The sequence below is a fragment of the Protopterus annectens genome, chromosome 4.part1, assembly GCF_019279795.1.
Source record: "Protopterus annectens isolate FY-2018-M chromosome 4.part1, PAN1.0, whole genome shotgun sequence".
Lineage (NCBI taxonomy): Eukaryota > Metazoa > Chordata > Ceratodontiformes > Protopteridae > Protopterus > Protopterus annectens.
This window is the reverse complement of record NC_056734.1, coordinates 562,783,034-562,800,571: the sequence shown is the minus strand read 5'-3', so window position 1 is coordinate 562,800,571 and position 17,538 is coordinate 562,783,034. Positions and strand designations below refer to the sequence as shown.

At 44.5% G+C, this 17,538-nt stretch overlaps 1 protein-coding gene across 1 annotated transcript in view; it reads left to right on the top strand.

The window, feature by feature from the left end:
• Positions 1-17,538, top strand: part of LOC122801252 (eukaryotic translation initiation factor 4 gamma 1-like) — a 2,968,223-nt gene that overhangs the window by 1,547,756 nt on the left and 1,402,929 nt on the right. Inside the window, exon 15 of the mRNA XM_044070804.1 lies at positions 1,603-1,890. Within this exon, the coding sequence (XP_043926739.1) occupies positions 1,603-1,890 (288 nt within the window). The remainder of the gene's footprint in view (positions 1-1,602; positions 1,891-17,538) is intronic.

Sequence of the window (17,538 nt, the reverse complement as noted above, 5' to 3'; positions counted from 1 at the left end):
TTTTAACATATACATTTATGGTAAGTGTACACAACTGTACTTTCTGAGGTCTGTGCATTCAGACATCACATTTGAGGCCCCTAGTTTATGGCCCAGCACTAGCAGCAGCCAGGCTTAAGCTTTTGTATAGTAGCAGACGTTTGGGTCCCCTGAGCTTGAGTGTCCCACCTTAAGAATACTGCAACATGGAAGAGAAAGATCTCTATGGTTATAGTAAGCTTTTGCACAAATATTGTTTTAATGAGGGAGAAGTATAGAGGGGTCATAACCTTTTTTCTGTATGCAATCCCTTTACTTACGAGATGAACCAAGTTAAAGGCTTTTCTGACCACTGCTGCTACATGATGGTTGAATGTGAGATGATCAACCTGAGTACCCAGGTCTCTCACCACAGCTTCTGTGCTTAGGGGATTGCCGTTGATGTAATCAGTAGGGTGCGTGTTTTTGCAGAGTGGTATGAGTATGATGCATTTTTTTTGCGTTTAGCTTGAGGCTGTGACTTTGACATCAGTCAAGTTGCTCTGAGACAGTCTTGCAGTATTGTGAATGTCAATTGTGGAGTCGACTGCACCCAACTTGGTCGTTGGCAAACTTTGTCAACCACAGGGCTTTTGTCTTGCCTGGACCTCTGAGAAGTAGATGCCAAACTTTCGGGGTTCCAAGACAGATCTTTGGGGAACTCCACTAGTGATAGGTCTGCTATCCGAGGTGAAGGTGCCTGTTTTGACCTTGATGGTTCTATCTAAGCCAGTTGGCCACCCACCTGATGAGGATTTATGCACAGTTAGCTTTTTGATGATGCCAGAGTGGGGGATTGTCAAAGGCCTTGGCCAAGTCAAGGTAAGCTGTATGTACTAACCTTCCCTTCTCCAGGGCCTTGGTGACATTCTCAGTCTGCCAGGTTCAACAGGCAAGATCTACCCTTGATGAATCTGAACTTGTTAGGGTGAAGTGCTTGGAGGTTGCCTATGTCGTTTGAAATCCATAATACACTGCATGGCTTTACAGATCAGACTTTTCAAGCTAATGGGGGGGGCGATGTTTTTCAGCCCATTTATTTTTCCTAATAAGTAGTGAATATAGTAACAGATAAAACAATTGGAATTGCGATCTTTATAAAAAGGATGGCGCAAACTACAGAGAAAAAATGGGAGTTGTGGTAACAATATAAGCAGTGAAGGAATGTGAGAGGTTTGAGGAGGATTTGAATGCGCCATATAATTAACTGACAATAACTAGATAATATAAGTGATGTAAAATGTTTGCAACTTAAGTGGTGTGAATGTTTTTCATTTATATAAGTATACGTTTGCCTATGTCATTCGTGATTTTATAAAGATGATTATTGCAAAAAATGAATAAGTGAAAGCTTCTCTTGGTTTTTAATATTACCAGCTATGCACTGTATAGATTTAGTGCTTTTCTTCCTGAGCCTCTGGAAAATGGGATTTGTTTGATTCAGATTTTTCTAGTAAATAAAGGCAGTTAACTTAAGCAAATATTGATTAAATCTGTTTAAACAGAATTAGGTGTTTTGTTCTGGCCATTTTCTATATATATTTTCTGTAACAGTTTTTGTAGTCAGTCTTATTTATTTTTCAGGAACTGTTCCGTAAAGTACGCAGCATATTGAATAAGCTGACACCTCAGATGTTCCAACAGTTGATGAAACAAGTAACCGATCTTACTGTTGACACAGAAGAAAGATTGAAAGGGGTTATTGACCTAATATTTGAGAAAGCAATTTCTGAGCCAAACTTCTCAGTTGCCTATGCTAATATGTGCAGATGCCTTATGGGGGTAAGTATTTTTCAAGGAGTGAGTGGAGGTACAAGTATTTTTCAAGGAGTGACTAAAGAATCTGTTTTTACTGTACAAATGCACATCATGGTTGGCATTCCTGAGATTTTTTTGCCATTTTACTACAATTTGCAGCTATTGGCTACATTTCCTGGCCTTTTGATTTGAATATCTAAAAAAAAACTGATTTATATAGTTTATCTTGAGGAGACGTTTGCCTTTGTGTTACTTAGAATAAATTTTCCGTCTTCACAAATTGTGCTAATGCCATCTGATGCCATGCATTTTGAGGTTACTTTTGTTTGTTTTATTACATTTTGGTGCCACACTGCAGCAGTACCTAATTCTGCTCTCTCGCAATGGAATTTCACGCCACTTGAATTTGCTGTAGCTGCTTACATTTGTACCTTAGTCATGTATCTGCTGAGCTGGAATGTTCAATTTTCACAGCTTTTCTTGTTGAAGGAATAAGCATAGTTACAAAAGCTGAAGTAAATGATGATCCAGACTGTAAAAAGATCAGTGGTTTGTCAAGTTTTCTTAAATCATCCCTATCCCAGGTTGGGGAGTGTTCTCTTACTCTGTTGAAGGGTACATAGTGTGAAGGCTTTCCCTGCTTTTTTAGAGACTTGAGAAGGGGGCAAACTAAGAGTGCAATTAGGATGTATTGAGAATTGATTTTGCTTGTGACCTGTTTTCTTCCTTGTGTTGAGGTGTGCTCTCCATCTTGGAATAGCATGCATCTACTACACACTTTTTTCCAGGTTGCTTGATCAGCATTATATGTTGGCGGTAACATTAATTCTCTAGCCTGTGCTAGAGCTTGCTGTTACAGCAGTGTTTCACTTAACTGTAATTTATGTGTTTGTACTCGGTGCACATGGACTAGATGTGTATCTAAGTATATTTAGAACACTGGACTTGTCCTAAAAATTAGTTGCAGTGGTATGAATCGTATGTTTGTTTTACAGCCTCTGCGAGGTAAATCAAGGAATGGCTGTAGGTAGCCAAGTGGAAAAGTTCTGACACTTTTCCACCCCCTCCTGTAATGCACCACTGGAAGTCCAAATGCTTTTCATGTAGTACAATACTTTCCACTCACTAGAGGATACTACCTGTATCTCTCCACTTGTTGCATTGGAAGTCTGGGAAAGTCAGAAAAAGTATTTGGCTAGAAAATAAGTCAGGGACATGTTATTAACGATAACTCTGTTAGTCATTTAACTATATTAACTTTTGTTGATTTGAAATTCCTTGAGTCATGACACTGTTTTTAATCATAATGGATGTTAAAATTCACTACTGCAGTAAAATTCCTTGTGTGTACCTGCTCTGTGATGGAGAATGAAGCTCCGACTTTGAACCAGATGGGCCCTGTGGGGGAGGGGGTTTGCAACCTGCAGGCCTTGGGTAATAGTCACCAAAAAGTTTCAAAGACAGCAAATCCACAATAAAAAGACAATTGGACCCACAGCTGTCAGGGGTCACTTTGCTACTGCTTGTGGTACCTTGGCAGATTGCCTTCAAGGAGTAGTTTTAGCCACTAGAGCATTCCATATATTACAAAGCTGTAATATATGGAGTGTTGTGGTGGCTTCAATTATTCCTTTGAGGGCAATCTGCTGAGGTTCCAAAAGCACCAGTAAGAGACTTTGATCAGTTTTTTTTTTGTGCCTTTGGTAATAGCCATGCTGTAACTTTGCTTCCTTTCCATAATGAACAAAGGAGTTGTAGCTGTGACTGAATGGGTTGGTAGGTGCAGTACAGAAGAGAATGGGACATCATGCTCACCCCCCCACCCCAAAAAAAAAAATTGGTATTAGCTGCATGTGTACATCAACAGCAGAACATACCCAGAGTCATGCGAGTATGTCCTTGTACTCAGGCCATCAGTAGTATTTGCATTAGTTTTCCCCCATGTGAATTGAATGCTTAGATCCTTGAATTGCTCAGATGTCCTCCTATTCTCATGTTGCAGTATTCTTACTGTAGGATCCTCCACCTCAGGTGACCTTAACATCGGCTCCAATGCAAAAGCTCAAACCTGGTTGCTGCTGGTACATGTGATGTCACATGCAGGGCCATAGACCAGAGGCCTTAAATGTGATGTCTGCAAGCACAGACCTCAGAACATCTGTGCAGCAGTTGACCAACAGATCGATGTCTTCTCTCTGCAGTCTTCAAGACATCTAAAGATATGTACCCTGTTGGTGAAACCTTATCCTTGCTTAAGCTTTGTTTGTTGCTTATTTCCTTAGCCGATTTCCGCTGTGAAGGGGAAATGTAGGTGCCGATGTCAAATTTCATACAGAGTCCCATGAAATTTAGGCCGGGAACACTACCATACTTACCTGTAGCATCTGTCAGTTCGTTCCAAAACTCTCCGCTGTCTGGCAGCCCTAAATTTATACCTAGAAAACCAGAGGTTAAGACTCGCTACGAATGAACCTGGAGTCTGCTGTCGAGGCGGAGATCCCCAAAAAGCTTAAGTTTCGAGGCATACCACTTCTGCTCTCCCGGACCTTCCCTGCCAACCTCTTATACAGGGGTTGAGGGACATCTGCTAGAACTGGCACCTTCAGTGACTACCCTTGAGGAACTGCTTCAGAAGTACCAGTAGGCATGTCCCCAGAGGTTATTCCCACATAGGCTATTGCCGAGGTCAAGGGGGAACCAAGCTCCACTGGATGCCCATCCTCGGTCCAGGAATCTGAAACCTCACCCACAGACCAGGTCCCAGAAAGTAGGCAGTCAGCTTCTACCAAGTCAACTCCTTCAAAAAAGAAACCAGATGAAACCTTTAATCTGCTCCTCCTGTGGAACAACTGCGCTGACAGGTTTTTTTTTTTCACAGTCCTTGCTGCAGGCCTTCAGCTTCCACAGCATCCACATTGTTAGTGCTAAGCCCTAGGTCTTCCTCAGCTGCCTCTATCCTTCCTACGGTTACCCAGGAGGAAGAAATATCATGCTCCCCTGAGTCATGTACTCCTCCCAAATAGCTTCTCTCTTGGACTATTACTTCCCCTATGAGGACTCCATTGAGGGAGACCCCCCTCTCCGAGTGTATTACATTTGGAGAAACTATTACTAAAATGAGGGAGTATTTTAAAAGGGATACAGCGGAGATGACACATTTAAAAAAGGTATTTTGAGTTACTCCAGGTGTAACCCTCCCCATCAGCTGTCCCTCCTGTGATTCCAGCATACCTGGACACCTTTGCATCAGCCTCAGACTCCTGATTCTCAACCTCCTGCTCCCAGGAGACAGAACTGTTTTTATAAGGTCCCTGATGAGCACAAACTTCTTGTTGAAGACCCCCTTGGCGGACGATGCAGTTATAGCAGTAGCCCCTGACAAAGCAGTCCAGACTCATTCCTTCATCTTCTCTCGTCTTCAGACAAAGGATAGCAAGGTAATCGACAGGCTGGGGAAAGACTTGCACCTCCTTCCACTCTAGCCTTTAGAGCAATTAATTACCAGACCCACATGGTTAGATATGCCCTAGATTTGGTTTCACAGGCTTCCTCCTTACTGTCCTCACCTGACTCCCAAAACAAGTCAAGTAGCATCCAAGCTGTCCCTGGCATCTCAGGTAGCCAGATACTCAAGTGCAGCTGTGATGCAGCTGAGGCCTCTGCAAGATCTGAAGCATCAGCTTCTGTTTCATTCCGATATTTATGTATTTGACTGCAACCCCTGCCTAAAGACTTTAAGACCAAGATTTTGGATGCACCCCTGGACACTAAACTCCTGTTTGGCAAACAGTCTGCTGATCTGTTTAAAAGCTTCTAGGAGAAGAGTAAGGAACTCCAGGACCTGAAACACTTACTGGTCTCCCTGTACCAAAACTTTATAGGAATTTTCCTACAAAGACCCTTTCTTGTCAGGAGAGCCCCGCCCCATCCTTCTCCTCCACCTCCAGACACAGAAAAGGATCCAGGAAAATAACCCCCCCGCCAAACAGGTAGCCCTTTCAGGACAGAAATAGTAATGTGTGACCGCCTTTGCCACCTTCCCCTCTCATCACACCTCTCTCACTGTCTTCTCCTCTAGAAAGAAGTCACTTCAGACTGTTGGGTCCTTGCAGTAGTGGAATAAAGATACTTCATTCCTTGGCTGGGAAAAACCCGTTCCACCAAGCATCCCCTTCCCTCCCAAGAACCATGCACATCTAATCTTTCAGATTATACATAAGTTTCTCACCCAGGGGGACCATACAACCTGTCCACCCAGGCCCGGAAGGAAAAGTATTTTACTCCAGGTTATTCCTAGTACCAAAAAAACGGCCCTTGGAGAGACCCATCCTGTATCTATCCTTCCTAAACCTATTTCTAAAGGTCCCTTCCTTCAGAATGCTATCCTTCAAAACCTTCTTCCACTATTGCCACCCAAGGCTTCCATGGCCACTTTGGACTTGAAGAAGGCTTACTTCCACATACCTATCCGCCCAAACCTCAGGAAGTATCTGCACTTTGCTGGATCTTGTTCACACTTTTACTGCCTTGCCCTTTGGTTTATCCACTACACCAAGTCTTCACTAAGTGCCTAGCCCCAGCAGCAGTCTACTGCAGGTCCAAGAGCATTCAAATCTACCCCTACCTAGACAGCATCCTGATTATTGCAGAAGACGACACCCTCAGAAATATGCTCCTCTCCATGTCACTGCTGCAGAGCTTGGGATTCACACTCCACCTGAAAAATTAATCATCCCTCACCCCAGCACAGGACAAACCCTTCCTGGTATGCAGGATAAGGACTGACCTGACGAAGGCTTTCCTCCCTCAGGACAAAGTAAACTCCCTGGTCAGCCACCTCCCATGACCTCTTGGTTAACCACCTGTCAGCCAGGCAATTCATGCGCCTCCTAGGCCTTATGGCAGCCACTATTCCTATGCTGCAACTAGCCAGGTTGCACATAGAAAGTTAGTGGTACCTGAAGAATTTGTCAACAAAGCCACCCACTGGACTTTCAGATACCCTTCCTTCCTTGGCTAAAGACAGTTGAAGTGGTGGATTCAGCAGGTACAACTAAACCCAGGCCTACCCTCCAGCCCACCACACCAACCCAACTAATGCACACAAATGCTTCAGGTCTGGGCTGAGGAGCAACCATGAATGGTCTCAAGGTGCAAGCCCTATGGGAACCATCCCTCCAGAGAAAGAATGCAAGGGAGATGACTGTAGTCCCACTTAGCCCTGCAGGCCTTTCTCTCCCTCATGCAGCCAGACCCTCTCTAGATCTTCATGGACAAACAACACTGTAATGTGGTACAGCAACAAATGAGGGGGGACCAAGTTTTAACATGCCCTACAGGCTACCAATGCAAGTATGGGAATTGGCCTCTGGCAACATTTCACTGCAGACTGTCTATTCCTTCCCAGGACAACCACCAGGCAGATTCTCTCAACAGACCATTCTCTCTACATCACGAGTGCATGTTGCACGTTGCACAGAGATGTATTCCCAGATATTGTCCACCAGTGGCACACTGTTCAAATCAATTTGCCTCCCCCAGGACAGACTATTGAAAATATTCTGTGCGAAGGAACTCCTCCCCATTAGCTTGGAAAGTGGATGCCTTCTCCATCTCGTGGGAGGGGCTATTTCTGTTTGCTTTCTAAATGAGGGAGGAGGGAAAGTACTACAACTCGGAAGGGACATGCCAAAAATCTTGCTGATGACTCCCTATTGGCAAAGGCAGCAGCATTGGTTCCCCCTTCAATCTATTGCCAAGGGCAGTCACTACAGGTTGCCTTACAAGGTGGACCTGTTCATGCAACAGAAAGGAGATCTCACCCACACCTGGTGATGCTTCCCTTAACCCTCCGAGTGATAAACTTTTAATTCCCTTCTGATACCATTACACTTAAGACTTGCTATCTCTCCTGCAGGAAACCCAATACCAGGAGGTCCTTCATTTCCAAATGGTAAAGTTTCTCCAAGTGGTGTCTCCAAAGGCATGGGGGGACCCCTTTCAAGCGGATGTTCTTTAGTTTTAGCCTGTGAGAGATCTGATGAAATCAGACCTTTCATGTTCTTCAGTGAAGGTTAACTTGTTTGCCATCTCTGCCTTCTTAACTCTGGACCCCTCCTCTACTCTCCAGACTGGATGTTAAACTGTCCTTAAAAGGGGTCTTGCCCATTAGACCACCAAAGAATTCTATCCCACCACCTTGGGACCTAAACTGTGTTGTAGAAAAACTTACATTGGCCCCATTCGAGCCAGCCAGCACTGCCTCCCTGCAGATGTGCACATGGAAAGCAGTCTTACTGGTAGCCATTATCTCTGGCAGAAGGGTGTCAGAATTACAAGCACTAATGGCATCACAATTACAAGCACTAATGGCGTCACCACCCTAGACAGTCTTACACAAAGATAGCATGACCCGGTGCACCCAACCCCTCCATGCCCAAAGTGGTCAATGAAGCTACCACTGAGTCAGTCTATTCATTTAACCACCACCTTTCCTTCTCCTAAAAATGTCCGAGAATACTCCACTTCCTTGATGTCCTCAGGCAACTAAGGTTCTAGATGGACAAAACCAGGGCTTTTAGAAAGTCTAATCAGCTCTGTCCTTGCATCTCAGGGTCCCGGGCAAGGCAGTAGCCAAACGATTTTCTGCTGCGTAAAGGAAATTGTATACTTCTGCTATTCCTACCATAGAAAACAATTGCATCCTGGGGGTCAGGGTGCACATTCTGAGGCCTTCCTAAAAGGCCTGGTCACACCTGCCATACTTGAGGCAGCCAACTAGTCCCTCAGTACATACCTTCACCTCGGGCATTACAAACCGGACCATATTTCCAAAGCCAGAGCAGGATTTGCAAGAGCAATTCTGCAGGGATTCCAGGAATCTGCTGCTGCTTCCTCCACACTGCCTCCTCCTTAAACTGTGGTTCTCTCCCACAGTAAGAATTCTGCAACATGAGAATAGGACATAGAATAGTTGTGTAAAATCTTATCATAACTATAGATGTCTTCGTCCATGTTGCAGTATTGCTTCCCTCCCTCTCTTCTATACCACTTCATTATTTTTCACCTGTCTAGAGGGCATCATTGGGCACTACCTAGACTATGGTCAGACTGGGCAGTCACATTTCTCCAGTCAACAGGACATCATTTGACACAACCTAAACCCATCTATACACACTGAGCAGAGTGGATAAGAGGTGTTTACTCCAACTCTTAGCTGAGATATACAAGTATCCTGTTTTTTTTTTTTATTTATACAGTTTATTGTTTCTAGCAATTTATATATAGCACTTTTATTGTAATCTGCACGGGTAACTGATTTGTTTGCAGTTAAAAGCATTCTGTATCTTTACAAATCTTTATCTGTTTAAAAACTTTTCTGCAGTGCTTTGTAGGCTAATAGGTTATCCCCACCTGTCCTCCCTGTTGGTGGCTTGCTGTTATACTTGGTGGCTTTGCAGGCAGCTGCCCGCCCCTACTGTAAATCTGATCTGGGACACTCCTCCCAGTCTAGTGTCATTAGCTCATTCTACCTAATACAGAGAGAACATTTGATAAGGCCTCTTGTTTCCCATTTTTTGCCTGAATTTCTTTGTTCTGACTGTGCTTCTCAAATATTTTGGGAATAGAGTATATTTTAGAGCATTTATTACAACTGTAATTGCCTTACTATTGCTACAACTCAAGTGCTCTAGGTTGCACTGCATCTGAAGTGTTTGTGTTTTAGCTGCTTTTCTGTATATATAGACTTCACTGTATTTGTAGACTAGCTACTTATTCTGCTGTGTTACTGCCTTTTAAATAGTTTTTCAGTTGTGCACTTGCCTTGCTTCATTTAAATAGTTTTAAATTGCTAATTTTGTAGAGTTTTAATTGCATTTACTGTTTAGGACTACACACAAGTGTTAGCCTCTTCTGTGTTTATTTACTGTATTGCATTGTTTAGCCTGTTTCAAAAAAAAAAAAAAATATGTACTATCTTGTTTTCTAGTTTCCCACCTTTTCTAGCCAGTCCATATCCCAGGCTTTGCTTATCTCAGGACTTTATTTTCAGTGCTCAGTCTTGCTGTGGTAGAGGGAAGTCCTACTGCCTACCAGTGGGAATGGTGAGCATTGTACTGCCTATCCAACGCTAGAGGAGTGGTTTCCAGCTCTGAAATTGTAATTTTATTAGCCTTTTTGGGCTGATTTCTATCCCTTTCAACTTCCTGGCTTAAAAACGTGTGTGTTTGCACTTTTTTCACATTGTGCAGCACTATGAGGCTACAGTTAAACTATTCCAGGTGCCAGAAAGTCTGCTCTTCAAATTTTCCCTTAAAACTAGCTGGTTTCTCAGTAGTAGCACCAAAATCTGAACCCCTGTGGCTAGCACTTGCTCTAGAACCTGCTGGAAAGCACCAGGAAGCCTGAAACTGATGCAAGCACTCTGCTCTCCTTGTCAATAAGGAGAAATTAATCATAGGCACTAAACAGCCTATAATTGCAAAGTACTTTGCAAAGGTACGGGAAAACAGCTCTTAAACTTTACAAAAAAGCACCTAAACAGGCAAGTCCAAGGGTCAGCTTCCGGTGATTTCTCCTGTCCACCTGATGAATCTGGGCATACTGGGGCAATGCAGCACCTGCCTCATGTACACAGGCAATCCTCTCCTACCACCCAACACTACAGCCTGCGAGAGATGCACTTACATAGCCAAACTGGAAGCAAAGCTCTCCGGTCAAGATTGTGCTAGACAGTCTAGGAGAAGGCTAACACCTGCATTACACCTCTAGCAACTCCTAGCCCTTCAAAACCCAGACCATCAACACCCACACATAGCAACACTAAACCCACATATGCGGAGGCCCTTAACATTAACCTGCCCAAGCAACAAGGACCTCCGAAGCCGAAACGCAAGCAAACACCAGTCACAACCAAAGTGACACACTGCTCACAACACCAGTATGACACCCAACAACAGACCCCTGAGGCAAGACATTGTGCTAATACTTTAGTCATAGGTGACTCTATAGTCTGGCACACTGATGTTCCACTCACCAGGCTGAACAAGGAGAAAATTAGTCAGCTGCCTGTTTGGTGCCAGGATCCACCACACAACACATGCACTCAAGTCACTCCACAGCATTTACAAGTACGACTCTGTCATTGTCCATGCTGGAGTGAAGGAGTTGAAACGTACCTCCCTGGACTACATGGAGAGACATGGAAGAGCTCTTGGATCATATGACCCAGGCAGGTATGACTCTAGCCCTGAGTAGCATCCTGCCTTCAGCCCAGAATGATACCACAGTAAGGACAAAATGATTGACTTCAAGCAATTGGCTAAGCTTCTGGTGTCGTTCAAAGGGGATCCAGTATTTGTCTGCCTGGGAAGACATGATCGACAAGCCACGATGCTTTGCCAGAGATGGTCTGCACCTGCCACCCATGGGATTCAGGTTACTGGCTATAGCTCTTGCCACCCCTATAGTGCCTCTTTTAGGCAAGGTTCAAAGGATAAAACTACCACCGTAACAGATGCAAGCATGCAAAATCTGAAAGTAATGCTACTCCATGCTAGAAGTCTAAACCTCAAAATGCACTCTCTCGAGGCACTCCAAAAAAATGGAGAACATCGATATCTGTGCAGTGACTGAGACACCTGGTTGAAGGCTCCAGCGAGCACCCCTGCAATACCAGGCTACAATTCTTACTACACTTTTCCGCCACAAAACCAAGACCGAAACACTAAAGATGGAGGAGTGTCCATATTCACCAAGGATATTCACACCTCCAGGCTAGTTGCCCAACACAATGCATTTGAAATTCTCCAGGTGCAACTAACACTAGGTAAGACTGCAATCCAAATTGTAGCTTGCTACAGATCCCCCACCATACCCCAAGATTCTCACTACACCTTCCTAAACATACTGGAAAATATTAAGATACAACAATACACCCTAATACTGGGTGATTTCAACTACCCTGCCATTAATTGGGAAAACTACACTGGTACCAGCTCCTTTTCCCAGCGGTTCTTGGAATTCATAAATTCCAACGCCCTGGATCAACTAATCCATTGTTCCACCAGGGGCTCCCAATATCCTAGACGTGGTCATTGCCAACATGGGAGATAGATGCTCCACACCAGTGGTCAAACCCCCCTCATTGGTCAGGTCTGACCATAAGCAGCAAATCACCCTTGACATCCACATCCCACCCCCCCCAGTAAGGAAACCTCCTTAAAAAATCTCTCCAAAGCTAACGTCATGCTACTGAAGTCAATAGTGACAAACTTCACAACACCCACGCAGACGGGATCTGGAAGTTCGACTGCAGAATCCTGCACTAAAGCACTGTACGAGCACATCCACTCGTGCATGAATCGTGCCATCCCAAATAGAACCAAGATGCTCTTCTCAAAAAAAAGGCCAATCTGGTGGTTCCCTGCTATAAATAAACTGTACAACAGAAAGAAGAAACTGTTGCAGAAAAGAGGAAAATCCCAGGATGCAAAAAACTCCCTCACCAGCCTCAGTAAGAAGCTGAGATCCCTCTTAAAATCCTCAAAAGCTAGTTACAAAAATAAAATTGCCAAAGATTCCAAAGACAACCACAAGGCATTCTGTAGTTATGTCAAGAATCTAAATGGCAATGCTCAGATCTGTTCTGAGCTGCAACATAATGGCATTAAATGTACTGATCCCAAGGATATTGCCAATATCCTGGCAGATCGATTTAGTGCCAACTTCACCCCCTCATGGGCCCATCTCAATACCAAAAGATTGCCAAATTCCGATAATCACAGCCACGCAGGTAGAAACGGCACTCTCCAAAGCTAAGAATACAGCATCCATGGGACCAGATGACATTCCCAGGCTGTGTACTACATGAACTACAAAATGAACTGACACCCCACCTAAGTGTCACGTTTAATCCTAGCCTCACCTCAGGCTTCGTGCCCACTGAGTGGAGCACAGCTGCAGTTATCCCGCTCCACACGGGAGGATCTGCCTTGGATCCTGGGAACTACCATCCCATCAGTCTGACAAGCCTGATCTGCAAGGACATGGAACGCATTATCATGGAACTTATAAACAAAGACATTGACAACCTTCAAACACTGGACCCCACCCAGTTTGGGTTTGTGAAGGGCTGATCTTGTCTCCTGAATCTGATTGACTTCGAATCAGTCTCCAGAGCTGTGGACGAGGGTAAAGAGGTCCACACAGCCTATCTGGACCTCGCCAAGGCCTTCGACACCATTCCCCACTCTGGAATCATAGATAAACTTATTAAGCTGGGCATAAATCCCTACGTCACTCGATCAGTTGCCAACTGGCTTACTGACAGAACCCAGACTGTAAAAGTAGCAGACTCCAAATCCAGCTCCTGACAAGTGACGTGGAGTACCTCAGGGTTCAGTCCTAGGACCACTCCTGTTTGGCATCTTCTACTCTGAAGTACAAGCCGACAATAAGGGACTCTGGCTAACAAAGTTTGCAGATGACTGCAAACTAGGAGCCATTATTGAATCCCCAAATGATGTGGTTATTCTACAAAAGGGCCTTACAGAAACAGATGCCTGGTGCCAGAGCTATGGGCTCAAGCTTAATGCCAAGAAATGTATAGTTATCCCCTTTGGAAAAAAACATGTACCCATGAACTACCACATAGGTGGCGGGACAAACATCGAAAGTGTGATGAGACTTAGGGACACAAGTTGACAGTGGTCTCACTTTCGATGACCACATCGCCACAACAGTCAGGAAATCCTTGTGGCACACTTCATCACTAAGGGCTTTTCATCCAGAAAAAAGGGGTCATTGTCGCACTGTACTCCTCCCTCATTAGACTCATTTTAGAGTATAATGCCCCATTTGGTATGTACCTCACAAGACATCTGCAACAGCTGGAAAGGCCACAAATACCTCACTAAAAGAATCACAGGCCTAAAACAGATGCCATATGCTGACAGTCTAAAAAAAAAAAAAAAAAAAAAAAAAAAACTGCAGCTATACTCTGTGGCATACCGTCTACTCAGAGGCGATCTCTGCTTAACATGCAAGGCCACGTCAAATCCTGAGCTGTTGGACATGCTCCACTTAAAGAAATCCCAATCCCTCAGAGCCACACTCTCCAGGGATCTAAACCTTATCCCAATGAACAAAACATGCTAGAGGGATAGGTCCCTGACCCAGAGACTCCCCATATTCTGGAATAGACTGCCCATACATGTCAAGCAGAGCGCCTCATTGGCCCTCTTCAAAAGGAGCCTTGATGATTGGATGGGAGGTAGGAAGTTCACCCCGGGGATCATGTCAGTCGCTCTGCTCGACCTGGGCCCAGAGAAGTAAATATTGTGGGAAGACATATCCAGGGAATTATGGCTAGGCTTGCATAGGCCTTGGGGCCGATAGCCTAGTACCAACCTATGAAACTGTTGTCTGACTGGGCAGTCAGTTCTGAGGTCTCTGCATGCAGGCCTCACGTTTAAGGCCCCTGGTATATGGCCCTGTGTGTGACGTCCCATGCAGTAGCAGCAACCAGGCTTAAGCTTTTGCATAGGAGCCAACGTTCGGCTTGCCTGAGTAGGGAGATCCTACAGTAAGAATACTGCAACATGGAAGAGAAGGACATCTATGGTTATGGTAAGATTTTACACAACTATTCTCTGCACACAGCTGACCTCTCATCTCTGATCATAACCATTGCCCTTCATTAGGTCCAAGCTCTGAGCCCATCATACCTGCTCCTCAGGGTCAGCCAGTTCCAGGAAGTCTCAGCACATGTTCCGCAGAGGGATTTCCCCCTTCTTCCAATGTGCATCTTCTGTGGGGAGTTTGGGAGAGGTATCTGAGGAGAACATGTAAGAGGAGGTACATAGACTTGACTATTAAGTATCTTATGCAGGACATTGATTCTGATGAGGGAGAAGGATCCCCCCCACCACCACCAGTCGTCACCTGATGACACCTCCTTTGGAGACATCCTTGAAAACCCTCAAACAGAAGGGTGGCTGGTCTTCCCAATCTTCTCCTGAGGAATCTGTGTTCCTGGAGGCTGGAGCTTTTGGATGACGCCCCTTTAATGCAAGCACCCCCCCCCCCAAAAGATGAACTCACTGACCTGGTTTCCCACCAGGCCTGGAAGGAACCAGACACTGTCGAGCCTATCCAAGTGCCTGAGCAAGTTTAGTTCCCCCTTCTGATGGACCCCACTGGATCAAAGGAAATATCGGCTGATGCCATAGTTGTGGTGGCAGCCACTATAAAGGAACTAACCAAACAAAGCTGTGTCCATCCACCAAACTGGGAGTCCATAGTAGTAGCAGATTCAGAAAGCATGTGTACACCTCAGCTACATTTGCACTGATGTCATTAAACTACCTGGCACACTTGTCTGCGGAAAGATTTAATGAAGGAACTTTCAAACTTTCTTGGAGTCAGTGTCTCCGGACGTTCAGTGTTTCCCCACAAGTGGTGACTATCTTTTCCATTTGCAGTGCATCAATGCGGCTGATCTCCCATGCGGCGGAGGGTGCCTAATGAGCCACCGTTTCAGGCATTACCATTAGGAGACATGCCTAGATGAGGCTGTGCCTTTGCAGAACCCGTTAAGGTGTCAGTTGTAAATGCCTCCTTTGCCTCTTCGGGCCATCAATTAAAGATGCACTCACCTACAGCAAGTAGGAGGGAAAGAGTCTGCCATAGGAATCAATTTTCTACCCTTCAACATACATTCTCTAAAAAATCAATGGGTTGTTAAGATGTGGTTCCAGAAATATCTGGGATATTTTCTGGGTTTGCGCAGTTGACACTTCCTTCAGCGGCAAAGGGGTTTCAGTGACAGAGGGGAATCTGCAGAATCAGCATTTCAAACTCCTCCTCTTATAGGCCCTATCAGCGCTCCTGAAGCATTGCCTGCCTGACTGCCTCTGGAGGCAGTTAGGGGGTCATTTTTCCTTGTACCTCGACACCTGTACAAGTATTACAAGAAATTCATGGGTGCCAAGAATTATATACAGAATTTACTACATACCATTTTCCCTTCCTCCTGTCCAAAGGAAGCAACTTCCTCGCTTTCCACCCATTCAGAGGGAAGATGCAACTCAGGTAGTTCAAAAGCTTCTACAAAGAGTCATTCAGGACGTTCCTCCCAAACAGTATTGGGAATTTACTCCTACTGCTTTTAGTGCCAGAGAAAATGGGACCCAGTACCCATTTTGGATCTAAGCAGCTTGAACCAGTATTTAAAGACAAAGTCCTGAATGGTTACGGTTCAGTCAGTCCTGCCTCTCTTGCACAAGGACCAGGACGACTGGACGTGTGCTGTAGATCTCCAGGATGCATAATATGGCAAAAATAGACAGGCGATCAATCCAGGAAATATCTATGCCTTCGGCTGGGAACTAATTACCATTTCAGAGTACTGCCCTGTGGTCTTACTACAGCCCCCAGGGTGTTCACCAAATGCATGGCAGGAGAGGCAGCTCACTTGTGACTCTACCAGGTGTTTCCATATCTCAGCGATTGGATCCTCACCACCCCATTCAAGTATTAACTTGTATAAGTCAGGGACTACTTGCTGCAGTTTTCTAATACCTTGGGCATCTCAACCATGCCAAATTGAACCTGGTTCCTGTACCAGACCCTGGAATTTGTAGGAACTTTGAGTATTACGACCTGAAGTGGCTTCCTTACCTCCCCATCACTTCGATCAGGTATGGGCCATACTATCTCATCCATTCCCTCCAGAAGAAAAGCTGGTATTACAAGCTCTAGGGTCGATGTCTGCTGCCATTCTTCTAGTTCTCTAGCAAGATTCTTTATTCGAAACCTTCCAACAGACCTTGGCCGTACAGTGGTCGATGCTTCACCAGCCCCTGTTCTTTCCCATAGGACTTGCTCCAGTCTGCATATGTCATGTTTGCTGGTGAATCCAGTCCAACGACCCATTTCTAGGTACACCATTCTCCCTTCCTCCCCCAAACTCCACAATGACCACAGACTCTTCCTCAACTGGGGTGGGGGTCCATTTCCTGGGAAAGATGGTCCCCTTAAGTTGCATATCGTCTTAGAGTGTAGTTCCACTTGAGTTGCAAGCCTTTCAGGACATTCTCCCTCTGGTAACTGTCATTTCACACCAACATGTCAGTAGTGTGGTACATCTACAAACGAGGAACCCATTCTTATCCATTATGCAGAGAAGCCATGAGGATTTAGGAATGAGCAATCTCTTCAGACTGCTTTCTCATTGTAATGCCCATACTGAGGAAAGTATCGAATAGAGAACTATAAAACTGAAATAAGAAGTGTCAACTTGAGTATAGATGAAAGGAACAGTTCAACAAAAATGCTTAGAAAGATAGACGTGATAAAAGCAATGCACAGTATTAAAACAGATCAGGGTCTGTCGTGCACCATCGCAAATAAACTAAAAATCTCAGCACAGGTGGAAAAACTTAAGATACGCAGATAAATATAAACGTACAAAATAAGCAATTTATTGATCCAAAAAATTTTTATAGAGAATTGGAAAACAAGGTAAAAAGAATTGAAAGATCACCAAAAAAGAAATGGTTACATTTTGGATAAGTATCTATGAAGATCCTGTGAACGTAAAGGTGCTAAATGGATAGAAGTGAAAATAAGAAGTTGAAAAGTACAGGGTATGAAATGGGATGAAGTAACAGCCAGAGAGATTTAAACAAAATTAAGAAAAGTCTCAGTGGAAAACCCCAGGCTCAGATGTAGTACCTAATTTTTGGTTATGTGTTTACA